The sequence below is a fragment of the Haliaeetus albicilla genome, chromosome 1, assembly GCF_947461875.1.
Source record: "Haliaeetus albicilla chromosome 1, bHalAlb1.1, whole genome shotgun sequence".
Classification (NCBI taxonomy): domain Eukaryota; kingdom Metazoa; phylum Chordata; class Aves; order Accipitriformes; family Accipitridae; genus Haliaeetus; species Haliaeetus albicilla.
Window position 1 is genome coordinate 24,009,244 of NC_091483.1, and position 16,820 is coordinate 24,026,063.

Here is a 16,820-nt window from a genome sequence, read left to right on the forward strand (position 1 = left end):
GGTAAGAAAGCTAAAGGAAATAATGTTATTTTCATTTTATAGATGGAGGATTAATTCACAGTTACTTATGCTGAATCCAAAGCCTATTGATGTCAATTGATTCCTTGAGATCACACAGCCGAACACACCTCTTCTAAATCCCTGACACTGCATTGAGCACAAGACATCATTTATTTCTAGATACAGAAACTAGTTAGATGTATCATCATTTTGCAGACTTTACAGAGCTTCCACTAATCTGAATAGGATTCATATGTGTATGCAAGGGTCTCATAGAAACTAACCCTCTGGAAGCAGTGACTGGCATTTAACCACATAGCATTAATCATCTAATCATTCTGTCTGAATTTCTATTAGGTGGAGAAAGAAGGGGTCTTCTCTCTGCCATCATAATATATTTTGTCTCTTTAGATTTATTAATCTGAGAGTATTAAAAATGTATTTGCTAAATCATAATAGTCTGAACTACTAACAATATGCAATAAGAGTGTAAATACATACATTTTAAAATTTATGGTTCCTATTCTCTCCTATTATAAGTCCTGACAAGTAATTATTACATGCAACCCTGAGAAATGAAGCTAATCATAATTATCTTACAAATAGAAAACAGGCATTAGAAGTGTCATGTTGGCTTTATATCAGTGTTATATTTAATTAAGCAGAAGATTATGCATAATCCAGTAAAATGTTCTCGTTTGCTCTAATAACCAACTGAAATGAAGTTCACCAATACTAGCAAGTGTTCATGGAAGTACGGAACTCAACTTCTGTACTTTCAGGGTTGCCTTAGGAAGGGATTATCACAGCAAATTAAGGGACTTAGCCAGGTGAACGTGCATTCAAAATCCAAATTCTTTAGGCAGTCTTGGAAATCTCAGCCTTGCACTACACTTGCACCAATCCCTTGGTACTGTGCCAAAAAAAAAGAAAAAAAGGTCCATGCTGCTGGCGATGGCCATGTAAATTTAACATAGATTCCTGAACAGACACTTCCAGTTTAGTTATTGCTCCTCTGTGTGTATTTTATCTCTATATAGACAGTACTTCACAATCACCACTCGTCACTCTCTTTCTACCACTACAGGGGCAGAATCCATGGTTTGGAGAAGGTGTAGAAAATGTTCAGGCTCATCAAAATTCAGAATAAAGATTAAAATGCAGGTCTGCTATTGTCCCAGCAGTCTACAGTTCTTCCATACATCATGGAAGGATTCCTGAAATGTGGCTCTTCGCCTAATTCTGTTTATGTTAATATATTTCTTTTAATGACACTACAGGAAAGCTTAAGATAAGAAACAGACTGTCTTTTTTTGGATCAAAACCTTATTCACGATAGTATTTAGAAAAGCCTTTTTAATAACTGCATAAATATCACTCAGTAAATTAAATAATGCAAACACTATCATTAGAACTGGTATTAATAGTCATCATATTTGTTTGACCATTTTGTACATGTTTCCCCTTTGGCTAGATTAAAAAAAACTCAAAAAATATTTTGCCACATTAAGAATAAACAAATGAGACATTTAGCTTTAACTAGGCATACAAATTGCAAAAACACCCTTTAAACAATCAAGAACACTAGAAATCTGGTAGTATTCTACCCTGCATATTTCAAAGGCATTAAATTAAACATTTGAAGCAAACTTATCCACCAGTTCCAGCTGTTGCCAATGAGGATAAGGGAATTTTTTATTATTTTTTTCTTCTAGCAAAACAGTAAGCCTCAAAACCCTACTATTTTCATGGCACGCAAGAGACCAGCTCTTCTGCTGAGGGACAATGAATCACAAAAACTGTGATGAAAATATTTATGAAGCATGTTTTCAGCTGTTGTTTACTGTGTCATAAACTTCCTTCCTACCCTGTCCTCTCATCCTGCTTATACAATTTGACTGTAGTTTTTTTTTTTAATTCACATTATTAAAAAAAAAAACCACTGCTTTTTTAGTTAAGACCCTTTGTTTAAAAATAAAAATTTTTAAAAATTGCCAGGTTCCTGCCCAATCTGATAAGTAGGGTGCAGCTGAGTATGTTTAGATACCAACAAGAACCCACAGCATTGCAGAGATGCTAAGCTTTACAAATGTATTCAGAATATCCATTCTGAAGTAGACATTTAAGTATCATGCTCTGAAGTAAACACTGCAATCTAAGTGTCAAGAGACATCCTAAGGACATATCTTGAGTCCACAGAGCAGCCAGGAGGTCTAAAAGAAACCAGTGTTGGATTATTTGTAAAAATCCTGGAGAAAAGCAGCCAAGGATTGTGACTAACGAGAAGTTCTGAGTATCTCCCAAAGAAAAGAATGAAAGTATTTCTATTAGAGAATAAGACCACAACAGAGTGAAAACAGACTTCCTGAACTAGCACCGTGTGAACCAGGCACATCCCCAGCATGCTGGAATAATACACTCACCTTGTCCACAATGCAGATCTGCTTCTTGCTTTGCATATCAAGAATTTCCACTTCAAAGTAAGTGATTTTTGAATGTTTGAGCACTGGTGGTGATTTGAGATGGCCAGCAGAGAGCACAAGCTGAGAGAAGTTGAAAAAAGAGCGTGTGTCATTGTGGGACGTGGACAGAGCTCCTCCATGAGCTGCAAGATCCCTCTTGTGTTCCGGAGCACTGGGTTTCTGCCTCCTGTGCATGGTGTGACCCAGCAGTAGCGATCGTCATATCAACAGGGGACAGTTCCAGGGGGAAAATGTTTCCTCCCTGCATCAGTTAAATACAATCACAGACTGATGAGACACGAAAGGTCAAGTGGCATTCCATTTTAAGAGTACTGTCTTATTTAGCAGGAGTGAAAACAATGGCTCTGTAATCCATGTCTATATTTAACCTGCTATTGTGATGTGCTGTATTGCTGCTGCTTTTTTTTTCCTTTTTATTTAAACCAGCATTTGAAACAACACATCTAGAGACTCCCTATTAGAAGAAGTCAGATCCTGAAACTCCAGAACCCCAAAGGAATCAGGAACGAATGCAGCAAATTCCACTGCTATCTACTGAGACAGATGTTTAAAAGTGTCCATATATATGCATATGTATAGGTATGTGTGTGTATATATATATGTTATATATGTGTGTGTGCGTATGTATGCACCTTTAGTATGTGTCCGCAAAATTATGTCGGATTTCATCTATTCTAGAAATATTTACTAACAAAATGCCAGGAGTTCATCAGCAAAATGTAGGGGTTGCTTGCAAATACAGAGAGGATCTTGTACCTGCTTGTATTTAGTACTATGGACTCTCTGTTATTTAATGGGGTAGAGCTTTCCTTGCAGCTCTGCCAGGGAAACTTAACTGAAGTAAAGGAAATCATAACCATAAAGGCAGTAATTCAGGCCTTGGATCATTTCACTATTTTCTTATTCTTTCCTGACAATTAATTTTCACAATGCAAGTCTGTAGCAAAACAAAAGTAGACTTAATGGTAAAAATAAGGATTACTTAAACCAACAAATTTTCTCTAAAAGGTCTTCCCCAAGCCTTGTTTGAACTTCATTTTTCCTTGTATGATTTTTTTACAGGATTTAATAGAAATAGCAGCACTTTTCCACCCTGAGATTCTCCCTCTATTTCCCTGGGCTGCCTAGGATTACAGTGTTAGAAGGGCATCGCTGATTTCTGCAGGCAGCTCTTTCCAGTGGAGACACTGAATACATTTCTACACAGTAAAACCTCAGGGAAACTACAGTCACTATTACAAAAAACATATAGGTTTGTTACACTAAGGAAATTTAATTAAGTGAAAAAAACCTTCCACAAGATAAAAGTGACCACACAACTAACATCCCGTCTGGGAGGCAGGGTAGGAACAGAACAGGTCTCTCTTCTTTGATTCTGCTATAACTTACAGAAAATTTAGCAGTCACCACAACTTGTCTAGCAACACATGACAAGAAGCTCTATGAAATAATGGAGAAACTAATTGATGAGCTGTTGCAAGAATTAAAAACCTGACTGAGGGCAACCCCCAAAGGAAGGCAATTTCCAAACTAAAGCTCCTCTCCTGACAGTATTTACAGATATGCTCATCTTCACGTGTATGAGTTATCTAGTTGCTATTGATGGAATAATCCTTGCTTCAGCAAGTTGTGTATGTGCTTAAGTTCCGGAGAATCAAGCCTGCATACATGAAATGTTTCCTGCTTACAGACATAGGAGAAGAAAACAGCAAATTATCAGGGGCCAAACTTGTGAACAGGTCTGACCTCAGTGGTAACAGGACTGGGCATTCGAAATGACAAAATACTTGCAATACCAAGAACTAGCTAACTTATTTATGATTCTTTAGCTAGTTGGTCTAACTAAAGAGGCTAACCCCAACTCATAACTAAGATGCTTTACGTCCATATGACATGACAAACTTCTGTGTAGCTAAGGCCTGAGAGAAAAGTTCCTGTTACTTGTTGATGCAGTCATGCAGCTTTTGAATGCCTTCACTGGCTTTGTTAGTGGAAAGCCCTGACAGTGGGAATGCAGATGTATAACAATATTGGTCACCTAATACAAATAAGGATTAAATTTTGGCTATACTGAAATCAGTTAGAGTCTTGCCTTTGATGGAAGACAAGTCAGAATGTAAAGAAAAAAATTGCTAAACTGGAACAAGATTATATTGTGATCAAAGAAGTACAGCTGTCTCCAAGTTTAGGTGAACGGTGGACAAGGAACCACCTCCTTGGTGGAGTCAATGTAGCAAGCAGAAATTTTTGGTATAAACTAGTCGGAACATGGAGAGTGACAAATTATTGGCTAACTGTAAGGGGCTTCTTAAAAACAGCCAGGTAAAGACCACAGAACACACAGGTACTAAGTTCCAACTGTGAGACACACTTATTTGAACAGACTACTATAAGGAAACTGTATAAACTGCTGTACAAGAGATGAGACAAACTGATAAAATATCCCCTTTTAGCCATAAAATCTATGAATCAGTGAGCTGTAATAGCACATATTAATAAATTTCTAAATTTATTTAAATTCAAAAGCAATAAAGAATAATATTGATCATCATGGCTAATTTCTGTGTATATAAGGAACTGGTGTTGCAGTCATTACTGTGGGTATATTTATAACATTATTTAAAATTATTATATCTGAGCTGCTGCTTCGGAAAAAAAAGCTTTCGATTTACTTCAGACATTTAAATGATCAGAATTTTATTACTGACCAATGAACACTTGAATATCTGAACCAATCCCAGGAAAATGCTTACAAAAATATATTTTTATTTTTTCAGTCTAAGCTAATGATATGCAATTTCAATATTTTGATAAACAATCTTTACAGAGCCAAATACTTTGCTAACATAAACTAGTAGGGCTTCCCCGAAGGTGACTGGTCCTTTCCTTGCCGTATTAAATTATGGGTCTAGGATTAGACTGCAGCACCATGTCTACGGCAAACATATTACTTGCATATAAGGTGGGTGAGAGCTACTCTACCAAAAATAATCAGGGATAGAGTTACCACTGATAACCTAAGCTCTGAAAGAGAGATGCATAAAAGCAGTGGAGATTTTGCCATTAATGTGACAAATGCTGCACTTGCTTGAAATGTCATCAGCGGGTTTGGATGTTCTGGCTCGATAAGAACTAATTCAGTCCATTCTATGTAGAAGTGCACATAGAAGGGAAACATTAATTACTGGACAAAAGGCACATCTTCCCTTTCAATGCAGTTACATGTACCTCATCGCAGTCCCTGACACTGGAGATGGGGAGTCCCAGCACATGGGGACAAGCAATCAGTCCTATGATGAGATTTATTGATCTGCATTACATGGGTACAAGCTGCTGTTCCCAGAGCTGTGGCAGGGCTAGTAGCCAGCAGTCACCGAGTCCCTGACCTCAGCTTCATTCTGGGACTCTGAGAGGAGTCAAAGAGCACTCAGCAAGAATTAAATCATCTCTGACAGCTTCCACTCACACTGAATTTCCTGCCATATAAGGGGCCGATATTTCTGAGGGGCCACGAGGATGGGCATAACTCTTCTCAAACTGTGGCTCTACCTCCTCTCCTCACTTGGCACTTGGCTGACATGAGCCATTTTGCAGATGGGCAGGCATTTTGTTAAGCTATCCTTCTGAGAGGCACTTTTTCCAGGAGGGAGGGAATGCCTGCCCCCAAAGTGTGCAGCAGGGCCATCATTTCTGATTAACTGAGCTGCTGATATTTTCACAACAAAAGCAACACCTGTAATGGACTTTTTGCACCCTTCTAATACCATATCTTGAAACAAGCATTAACCTGTGCAGGTCATGACAAAACAGGTAACAAAGCGCTGGGCAGGGACTAAGACTTAGCATTCAGTTTCTGCTGATGATACTGATTTCCTGTGAAGCGTTAGGGAACTGCTGTTTTTCCTGCTTTTCCCTTCCCATTCCACACGCCTTCTCCGTGTGAGGCTTTCTTGCACTGTGCATTTTGCAGACAGCCTGGCACAAAGGGATTTCACAAGATCTCAGCTGGGGCCTTAAGGCACTTCAGAAGTTCCTTTTCATCTTTGCTCATGTTTTGTACTCCTCCTTCCCCAGAGAACTGGTCATCTCCTTTCAGTCTGCAGAATGCCAACTGTTAAGTTAGCAGCAGAGGGTCATGTCTGTCAGTCTAGATGCTTGTCAGCAGCCCCTCACACATCACTTTTTTATCCCCTCCACTTCAAATGCCTGGTGCAAGCAGGGTTATTCCTTTCCCGCTGGCTTTGTGATGCCAAAGAACTGAAAAATGCCCCCAAGACACAAGACTCCAGAGCCCAAAGTATGTGGGATCTGGTACTGCAGGTCATGCAGCCTAAAGCAAAGCGGATTCCCAAGGTCACACATGCTCACTTCAGCATCCCATTTTTGGAGATTCTGCCATTCATTTTGCTGGGGAAGGAGACACTGGGACCAAGCGCTCCAGTGGGTTGTAAACAAGCAGTGAGATCCCCTTGCTGAAGGGGGTCTGAACCAATACGTTTATGTGGTCCGTACTGTGCCCCACAGCCTCAGCACCCTCGTTTCACAGCTGTGCAATCCGTACACCTGGTACTGCGCTTGACCCCATCAGCGCTGCTCCACGTCTCCCCATTTCAGTCTTGGATTTAAGGTTTTCAGAGCCGGGCAGGAGTGTAGCCATGCTTTCAGTCTCTCTCTTTACTGAGCTGTCCAAGGAAGGATGTGAGAACCTGATACAACGTACTCATTTGGAAAAACACTAACAATAATCTGTTTGTCTGGCTCCTGGCTTCATCTGGCTGAGAGTTTAGGAATAGGTTTACCAGATTATTTGGGGGGATAATGCTTTTAAATACTTGGTTTGATTCCGTTATCCATATCATATTAGTAACAACTAGAATGCATCTCTGAAGCGTAGTAGAAACTTAAGCATTGTGAGCCCAACTGTTAGAAATGAAGAATGTAGATCTAAGATCACAGTGTACAGTATGTGAAATTGGATACTGTTATTCCCAAATACTGTTTAAAAAGGCTGCATGGTTAAAAAAACCAAAATAACAAACAAAAAAACACAACAAAAATCCAACCAAAAAAACCCCTGCATAAACCTCTGGGATTTCTTTGCTTGCACATGCCTGCACATGATTTTGAGCAGACTCAAAATCACTTTAAAGCATTCTGCCTACAAATGCATGCAGACAAAAAAGCCACTTGGAAGAAGCTCCACAGTGTTACTGCTAAAACTACTTGGGAACTTTAATTTTCCCTCTTGAAGCTAAATCTCTTAACAAATAAGTAATGGACAGGGTAGAAATGCACAGAAGGAGAGTGCACTGACTCCGTAACACAAATCAATCCTAAAGCTATTTTAAATAATGCTGAAGTCAGAACTAGACCTCATCAGTGCTAAGGGACAGGGCAAAAGCAATATACACCCACGTTCCTCCCCTTCAGCTATACTGGCAGTGCTCCTCAGCAAAGGATGACAGCCTTTCTGACCCTGTGAGCTGCACAATGGCAACATTACATGGCCAAAAACCACAAGCCTCAGGCCACATCCTTCAGAGGCTGTGAGAAGGGAGAGTCCAAGGAACAGCTTGCAAGCAGGGCCCAGAGATCACTAGCGACCACCTTGTCCCTGCAGGAGAGGTTTTTACCACTGACTGTCACAGCAATGGAGTTTTGCCAGCTGTTTAAAATCCCACTCTAGTAGCCTGGCTTTACCTTTCTGGCTTTGAAAACTGAAAATGTTGACTTTAAACTTTGGTGTGGGTGGTGCCAATTAGAAGCAAATTCACAGTGCAAATCAAATCCAAAGCTGGTGCTTATTTTATCCCCCACAGATATCCACAAGGGACATAAGAGAAATAAGCAAAGCCAACAGACAGGCACAGTAACTCTATCTGCAAGAAGTACAAAGTGAAACCTCCACCCCCAGCCCCTGTCACACACAAACACACACCTACTTCTCTACCAAAATAAGTACAATGTGATACAGAACCCAAATCTGATGACAGTCAGGATATATTGTAAAAGACAGCTGTTGGGCTGCAGCACAGAAGCAGCCTGAGGAGATGCTCCTTGTGATGAAGACGCCCAAAGGAATCTTTGTAGGTGACATGCTAGATCAATCTTTTAATGTTATTGACAGTAAATAGCATATTTAGAGCTATGCAGCTGAGAATTTTCAGTTCTTGTTTAAATTAAATCAGTGCAAATGGTGCTATTCCTGATGTTATTAACTCTTATTGCTTGAGGCACATGATGGTCTTTTCCCCTAAATACATGGCATTTGGAAGTACGTGACCATGTGAAATGCTATGTGAAATGTCTCTTTTTTTTTTAAACTTATATATTTTTTTATTCTTTTTCACTTAGGAAAATGTGTAGCCCTTAGAAACATATAGGAATATCTGAAAACTTGACCTCAAAAGGTCTAGAAACAAAGATACCTTTTTTTTTTTTCCCAAAACAGAGTTTATGATTTTTAAGCCAGTCTTGCCATTTTGCAGACAGTCAGGCAGGGAGATCAACACTGCTTGTGTTTAAGTCCTGACACAGACAATATGCTTTGTACCCCATTGTTTCTTTGAGGCAAAGATTAGAAAGCAGAATTAGAAAGCAGACAAAGAAATGTCACCCACACTTGTCCAACAACTACTTTTAAGGAAAATTCCACTGACCTTTACCTGCAGAATTTTCCCTAGAGCATTACACTCACCCTTTAGCATCTCCTTAAGCAGCTTTGCCTCTCAACGGCAACAAGTGTTTCCATCCGTTGGCCTTAATATGGCGTGACATCCCCTTACTGCATCATCAATTCTGGCTAATAAAATGGCACCTCAATTAACAAAGGTTAGAAACTTGCTTCCAAATGTTTGGCTTCATTTCAGTGTTTCACAATAGGCTTTGTGCACTCTAATGTGCCATTGCTTACTTGAGGAAAGCCGCTGTGATGGGCTCCAGGACAATTTCAGCACCCATACTCATGCCCAGCAGCAAAGCAAGCAACAAGGCCGCATCTAGGTGGATGAGAGTCCTCAAAGCATGGACAGACAGAAAGGTTCCATGTATTTCATTGTGGCTTTATGTTATCATGCCACTTCACAGCGTAAAGAGAGAGGACTGAGCGGATTAATGAAGGACAGGTGCTGATACCCCATACTTTGCAGCAGTGTAAGCTTACTTCATGTCCTCACTTAATTTCAACTGAGTATGTGTATTACTGACAGCATTTTTTTAATCCCCCTCCAAGAACATATCCTGACGAGATAATGGATTGTAATTTCACAGGGTAAGATCAAGTAACCACATTATCGGAAGCTGATCAGCCATTAAGTGAGGATGATGAAAAGAAATACAGTAAGGCAAAGCCATTTTTCACAAACAGCAGCAGTACAGAACTGGCAAATCCATGCTCTTACAGCTGAGATTAAATGCATCTTTCTTTTGTGCAAAACTATTACGTGCAAGATGAAGTTGGAGTCAATTGGAATAGTTTCAGGAAAACAAAATGTTGTTCAAATATGCAGTTTTCATTGACGCTGAAGCACTTAAAAAGATATACTCATTTGGTTGAAAAGACTTTGAGGTTCAGAACAATCTGGTCTCTCTGATAATTTCTGACCATAGGAGGGAAGAACAACCTTGACTAGAACACCTACAGATTCCTAAAGGAGCTATTTCAACATAAAAATATTCAAAAGGTTTTATTTGCTAACGTAGAATGTATAAAAATCCTGAAACCTCGGTAATTGTCACAAAATATAATCACGGTCTTTCAGACAGTTCTGTGCAGAGATATGTTTAAAAAGTTTACAATGACAAAAAAGAAACCTAACTCCTGTTTTACAATCCTTCTTTTTTGTCTGAAGTTCTTGGGGTGATTGGTCTTTTATTACTTTTGAAATGTTACGTGTTATTTCTTCTCATACAAGAAGCCCAATTGTTCTCAGTCTTTTTCATTTCAGGGCTTCATTAATTAGGTTTCTGAAACATCTGTCAGCATAACCTCCTTCTTTCACAAACTTTCGAGTTTTCAGAAAAGTTGCCATTTAGTATGACATTTTTAATATTCAGGCTCAGCCCAAAAATTATTCTTCAGCTAAAAGAAAAATGATCAGATTTTTTTTAAATTCATTTTGTGACTAAAAAATATTCTTGTGACATTTTTCTCTTAAAGCAGAATGATTTTGAGAAATAGCAGAATTCCTGAAAACTTGGAGTTATACAAGTGAACAAAAGAGGATTTTATTTATTTTATTAGAACTGTTGTTCAGTGCCAGGTTTTTTTCAAGCTTGAAATGTTTGGCAAAATGCTCCCATGCAGCAAAATTAAAAAAACAAAGGCAAGCACGCTCATCAGATTGAAGTACTCATTTTTTTTTTCTAATTCCTCCTCCTGTTTAGATTGTTCTGCCTGTACAGCTAAATCATCTGCCCCCAGACTACTACCACTCTCAGTAAAGACCCTGATGAAGTGACCCTACCCCAATTTGGCTAGTCCTGGGCTAGTTAGTGCCTTCTGTTTCTTGTTTTGACCATTATTTCTGCCAAGGCTGCAAGAAACACCAGGGTCTCCTCACTAGTGTTGTTTAAAACAGTACAGGAAATCGATCATATTTAAGGCACTACAAGAAACCCACTCTTTAGGTATACTTCAGAAGCAGAAAGAAGTTTCACCTGAGATCAGATCATTCTTCTGCAGGGCTGGGGTCTGGTCCAGCATGGGAAGCAGTGCTCAGCCAGATAGTTCTGCTTGCAGCAGGTTTAGATGAAAATGTCACTGACTTACTACCTCCAATTTAGCAGGATCGGATGCTCCAGATTACCACCTCATCAAACCTGCCATCCTCACAGCACCTGGAGCCACCACATACCCTGAAATAAAACCTGCCTTTCATCAGGAAATCCAGCCAGATGGGAGGATACTGACAGAATCACAGTAAGTAGTAGCTCTGTGCGGAGCCCGGCAGCACATGCGCCATGCTGAATCGTGGGAGCTGGCTCTCTCGCAAACTAGTTGAGCAACCTGGCCCTTTCACTCATGCCTAAGCATAAGCCTCCAGAAACCAGGCACAGAAAGACCTGCCTCCTGACTACCTCTCTCTTCTTGGAGAACACCCAGCAGGTCAAGCTTTTGAGTCCCCGTGTAACTTCAAAGGACAAGATGCAGATAAGTACCCCGTGCTGAGACAGCTGCCTCCCCTACACGCTGGACTCTGAACCCCTCTCCAGGACCCACCTGCCTCAGAGCAGGGTGCTGTAGCACTTGGGTCCCTTTTAGGATCTGGCCTGTGCTCTCATGCTCCATGCCACAGGTTTTTATTCTGAGAAGAAAGCAGAACTGGCCTGTAGGGGAAGTGAGCTGCCCGCAGACATAAAGTCGATGGATCTCAGTACAGCATCAGGGCATCCTGCCACACACAAGAGGACGGAGCCTGTGTGAGCTCCAGGCTTCCCCTCACTTCCATTGTTAACCACCAGAAAGAAGCGCAGACGCAAACAAGCATGCATTTCATCTACGTAATGGTATTATAGCACACAGCAACCTGGAACAAGTTGAGAAGAACAGGGTTTTAAACTTGAGCTCTAAGGAAAAATGGTACTGTTAGCTCCATAAATGCTTTTGTGGCTTCTTGTGAAGCACTTGTATTCCTAGTGAAGAAAGCATTTTCCACCTGGCTCTCTGTTGCTGCCACATGCCAATTTATTCATGCTTTGTTTTATCAACACTGGCAGAGAAGCATTTTAAAGTAAAAAATTTGCTTCTGTACAGCACAGTTGGCAGGGAAGAGTGCATTGATTTCTGTGAAGTTTGCAATGCACAGGCTTCCCCCGTCCTGTAGCAAATCAGAAAGGAGCGAAGCTTGCTCCTTATATTAGTTAGCATGTGACAACTCAGCTCTAAGTAGTTTGGCTCTGAAGACAAGCAAAGCCAAAGCAGACAGTTGCCATAGTAGACTCCAAAACCTTGACAGGAACCAATATGTAAGCTCAGGCTGCCAAAAGACAGCACTTGTTGCTTGACACATTAGGACAACAGCATGTCACTCAACACCTCTGGAGTCTGAGTTCCAGTTTACAAGCTCCTAGTCAGGAATAACTGTGACCAGCTTGCAAACAATGTCAGGACAACCACCATGTGGTTACATCCAGCTGTCAGAATTATCTTTGCTTAAAAAAAAAAAAAGCTGACGCCTTTCATAGGCTGACAGCTGTCTCTGTAAAGCATTCCTGCAATTTCCATAGCCATCCTGGGGGCAAGGTCATACAGATAGGTGTGACAAGGAGAGCCCTGACATTTAACACTCTGGGAAGCAACACTGAAGGATTACAGGTAAGATACCAGCATGCTTCACCAGGACTGCCTGTCGCAGAAAGCAACTCAGATCCACAGGCAGCTTCAAAAATTCTGTAAAATAAAGCCCCTGGGTAGAAACAATGTCCTCCTCCTTCTGTACCCAACTGTAGGAAGTACTCTAAAAGGCTGAAGGTGCTGCTCAGTTATAAGGATGAAATGAAGGAAGATTCAGCATTACATCTGCGATCTTCCAGGGCTAGAAATCTACCAGTGGAAAGGGAAAATCCACAGTTGCCTAGTGGGATTTGATGCAGTTATCGCTAGTTCCACAAGCTGATGAGATACATAAATTCTTTTTTTTTTTTTTTTTTTTTTTTAACAAATAGGGAAACTCACCAAGAACCCTGGCTTATCTGTGCTATCTTACAGCAGAAGACTGCAGTATGTCTGCATTTGAAAGGTCCCACTCCCATCAGCCAGGTTGCTAGACATCCTATACAGCCTTAATAAATAATTGGTCCTGTGTCCTGTCTGAAAAGCAATGAGGTACAGCTTTGCTTTTTCCTTCCTGACCATCAGCTATTTTTCCATATGCCCAGAACCTCAAGCTGCCAGACATTTAGCAAACCATGTACTGCTGCAGATGTACTTAGGCATAATCCTTGCATACAGCTCTATTGTGCTGACTGGGAGGTGTGAGTTGACCAGGGTTACTCGCTGTGCACGTGTGACAGCCACACTGTACCTTCACAGTCTCTGTTTCTTTTTCTCTTGCTCCAGAGCTCCAGACAACTGTGGTTGTCACTGCCATACAAAAGACCCTGCTCCACCTTGCTTTCTGCTGTGACTTTCCACTGAGAGCAAACCACGTATAAGCGCCACAGATGCTGTATCCGCGTCCATTCGGTTTAGCGGTCTTTGTGCCAGAGCTCTTGGCGTCATGTCAGCCCCAAGAGGAACTGGCTGTGCCTGCAAGTTTCTTTACAGATAAATAACCTGCTTTGCTGTTGCTGCTGTTAATTCAGAGGAACTGGGAGTTTCATTCTGTTCTCAAAAAAGCTGATTTTGCATGCAAAAGCACAAAAGCCAAGAACAGATACAGAAAATAACTACTGAAGAGACTTGATCACTGTCTGTTGCAGTTTTTCTTTGTAGGTTTAGCTACTACAGCACCCAGCTGCAATGTGAACTGTTGGTGTATACTGTTTCAGGAATTAAAAAAATGGACATATTTCAAAGTCTCAGGTTTCTAATGAACATTTTAATTCACAGCTTTTCTCTGAACTCACAGCATTTAGAGCACAGCAGACTGACCACTGGTGTCAGCTTGATGTAAGCTAAGCACAGGACTACCTACATAGAAGGAACTGCAAACTCCACCTCAAAATATTTCTTTCAGAGCACTCCCTTAGCAGACTAAAACCCATTTAAACTTAAATACTTGGTTCTGCAGCCAGAATAAAAATACAGCTTTAATGAATAGAGCCAAAAAAGAAGTTTCTCTTGATGTTTCTCCCAGAAAACATTTCTGTTTTCAGCTAGCCGTAGCACTCAAGGGTAAAAAAGAATCTGTCAGAACAGGAACACAGCAACCTTCTATCTTGTTTTTGCACGGCTTACCAGAAGGTAAGGTTGAAATAATTTCTGCTTGTTCTGCTTTTATCCTTTTTGTTATTATATGTTAACTACTGCAGCACACCTTTTTAAAACACTCCTAAACAAAGCGAGAGGTTCTTTTAAGAACAGTAGAGGCCCCAGGAATGCCACACAGAGAGCCCAGCAGGTCCCCTGTTGTAGCTGACCTGCAGGCTGGACTCACTGCCAGCGGCACGCTGTGCGGAGACCTGTGAACCTGTCGGATCCGGAGACAGGCTGAGCTCCTCCGGCCCATGCCTGAAGTTAGCACTGCTGAGATGCTGATAAAGAAGTAGTCAGACATCTTCACCAGCAAAATCCTTCAAGATTGTTTTAATAATGTTCTGTGCATTGCTAAAGGGCAAGGTCTAAGCCAAAAAGTTAAGGGTTTCCTACTTGATGCTCTTTATTTGAGAGACAAGCATTTCAGTATCAGTAGCTTCCCGCATGGATATACTTTTCCATCTCTCTCTTGCAAAATGCAACCCAAAAAGGCAAAATCTTCAGCAGCAGCATATGTGCCTCATTTTTCAATACTTCTGTCAGCTTTGTCTCAAAGAAGCTGAAGTACAGTTTACATCTCTCCCTCCTGAAATCCAACAGCTGATGGAAACAATACAGGACAATATGAAAGTGCCAGTGAAGCATCTGTAACTACTTAAAAACAACAGAACAAGCAGAAAGTCATTAGTAAGACTTCTGAAACCCACAAATTAAGTTATATATTTCTCCGCTGAGGAAAACGGGAGATTGAGCATCGCAAACTATTCCAGAGGAAAAGACCATCTGGGTAGAATTTTGAAAATCACAGCAAGTGCATTAGCATGGACTGGGTGTTTGGCCAGAGGGAGCTTACCAAAAACTGAAGGCCTCAGGGGGCTCAGCAGACAGTGACCTGGAGGCTGAGCTCAGAAAAAACACAAACTGAAATGAAACTCTTTGCAGCAGCCAGAAGAAGCTTGATTTTGGTTGAATAACACCAGCATGGGTTTTGTGTCCTTGATTAAAAGTATCTCAATGAAGCACTTAAAAAATCAAATATTTTGAAACCTAAAAAAGATAGTAACATTTTATGGGATAAAAGGTTTAGAGAAATTTCAGTTTAGTCATCATCTCATTCAGATGATTTTAGCCTAGAAATGAATAAAATACAGCTATTCACACCATCCAGCACAGGAAACTGGTTTTCATACCTTTCCTACATACACAGTCAGTGGACAGAAGGTAAATCAGGGCACCTAAATCAGGCCTGGGAGAAAAACACTCCCTTTTCTTGAAGTTGCATGCCTAAGGTTGGGCTCTCTAAATATTCTTCTAGATGTCCGCCATCAGAAACTTGCAAGGAATGAAAGCTCTGCTTTCTGATCCACTTTAGTCACTGCAGGGCCTAAATTTCAGGATTAGCAGACTTCTCAGAATAGGCAGGCAGGGATCCAGTCAAGCTGTAGATAATCAGAAACTGCACCTTAGATTTCAGCTACAAAAAGCCTCCCAGTAGCACAGGACTCTCACTAGACTTAAGACAAGTTACTGTCCCATTCTCAGAGCAGTGCAAGTGCACACCTGCCACCAGAGAGTGAAGGACAAGACCACCATTCCAACATTGCAGACAAGCTTTTTATTATGAAAACATCTGCACAAATCATTAGCCCCTGCACATTTAACATCATTCCTTAGTGGATAATCAAGATCAAGCCTTTCATTTTCAGCTCACAGTCCAATTAACAACAGATACATATATAAAATAAAAGCCTATTTTAAGACCTGATTTTTAAAGATGGATATTTATCATTTTGTTTGCAGAGTAAATGGTTTGGTTAGGTTTAATTCATGTTTATTAAAGTCCATAAAAGTTGCTGTATGAGAGACAAATACAATTACCTTTACTATGGGAATAAACGTCTAACGAAATCCTAGCTTTCCCTCTTTAAAATAACACACTTCACAATAAGTATAGATTTTGGCAAAGCAATGTTCCCCTGCCACGCAGCACATGTTTAATGAAGCTACTCCTCAGCTGTTTGTTGCTGAACTGAGCACTCCCGGTCCATTAAAGTGGAAGCCTCCACCGAAGGAAAACATTTCACAGTTTCAATCTAAAAGTATGTCAGCTTATCGAAACGACAATCATTCTGTCTCTTCGCAAAGCAATTAGAGCAGAAAGCAATCACAGAAAGGAATTAAGAGGGATTTGTGGTCAGATCTCCCATCAGGATCACTCAGACCAGATGGATTCATACAACCTCAGATCTCTCCCTTTGCCGTGTCACATCCTGGCCTGCAACAGCTTTGGCACGGGTATACTGAAAGAATGCCAATGGTACTTGCATGCACTGTAATTAATAAGCAAGGTTTTAATTTACCTATTAAAAAATTACATTCTAGGAAGCTAATGAAAAGCCATTTTATTAACAAAACAAAAT

The 16,820-nt window shown here is 40.5% G+C and overlaps 1 protein-coding gene and 1 long non-coding RNA gene across 8 annotated transcripts in view; one reads left to right on the forward strand and one right to left on the reverse strand.

Annotated features, from left to right (window-relative positions):
- Positions 1-2,767, reverse strand: part of TECRL (trans-2,3-enoyl-CoA reductase like) — a 69,241-nt gene extending 66,474 nt beyond the window's left edge. The window contains exon 1 of one of the 7 annotated variants that reach the window (XM_069782128.1): positions 2,424-2,767. In XM_069782128.1, coding sequence (XP_069638229.1) covers positions 2,424-2,657 — 234 coding nt within the window. In that variant the 5' untranslated portion in view covers positions 2,658-2,767. The remainder of the gene's footprint in view (positions 1-2,423) is intronic. The other 6 variants (XM_069782143.1, XM_069782093.1, XM_069782112.1 and 3 more) reach the window with 6 other exon arrangements.
- Positions 2,768-2,869: 102 nt separating this feature from the next.
- LOC138685161 (uncharacterized) lies at positions 2,870-16,258 on the forward strand. The gene is made up of 3 exons (XR_011324447.1): positions 2,870-3,062; positions 11,268-11,403; positions 13,543-16,258. It is a non-coding gene; the product is annotated as an uncharacterized lncRNA (long non-coding RNA).
- The last annotated feature ends 562 nt before the right edge of the window (positions 16,259-16,820 follow it).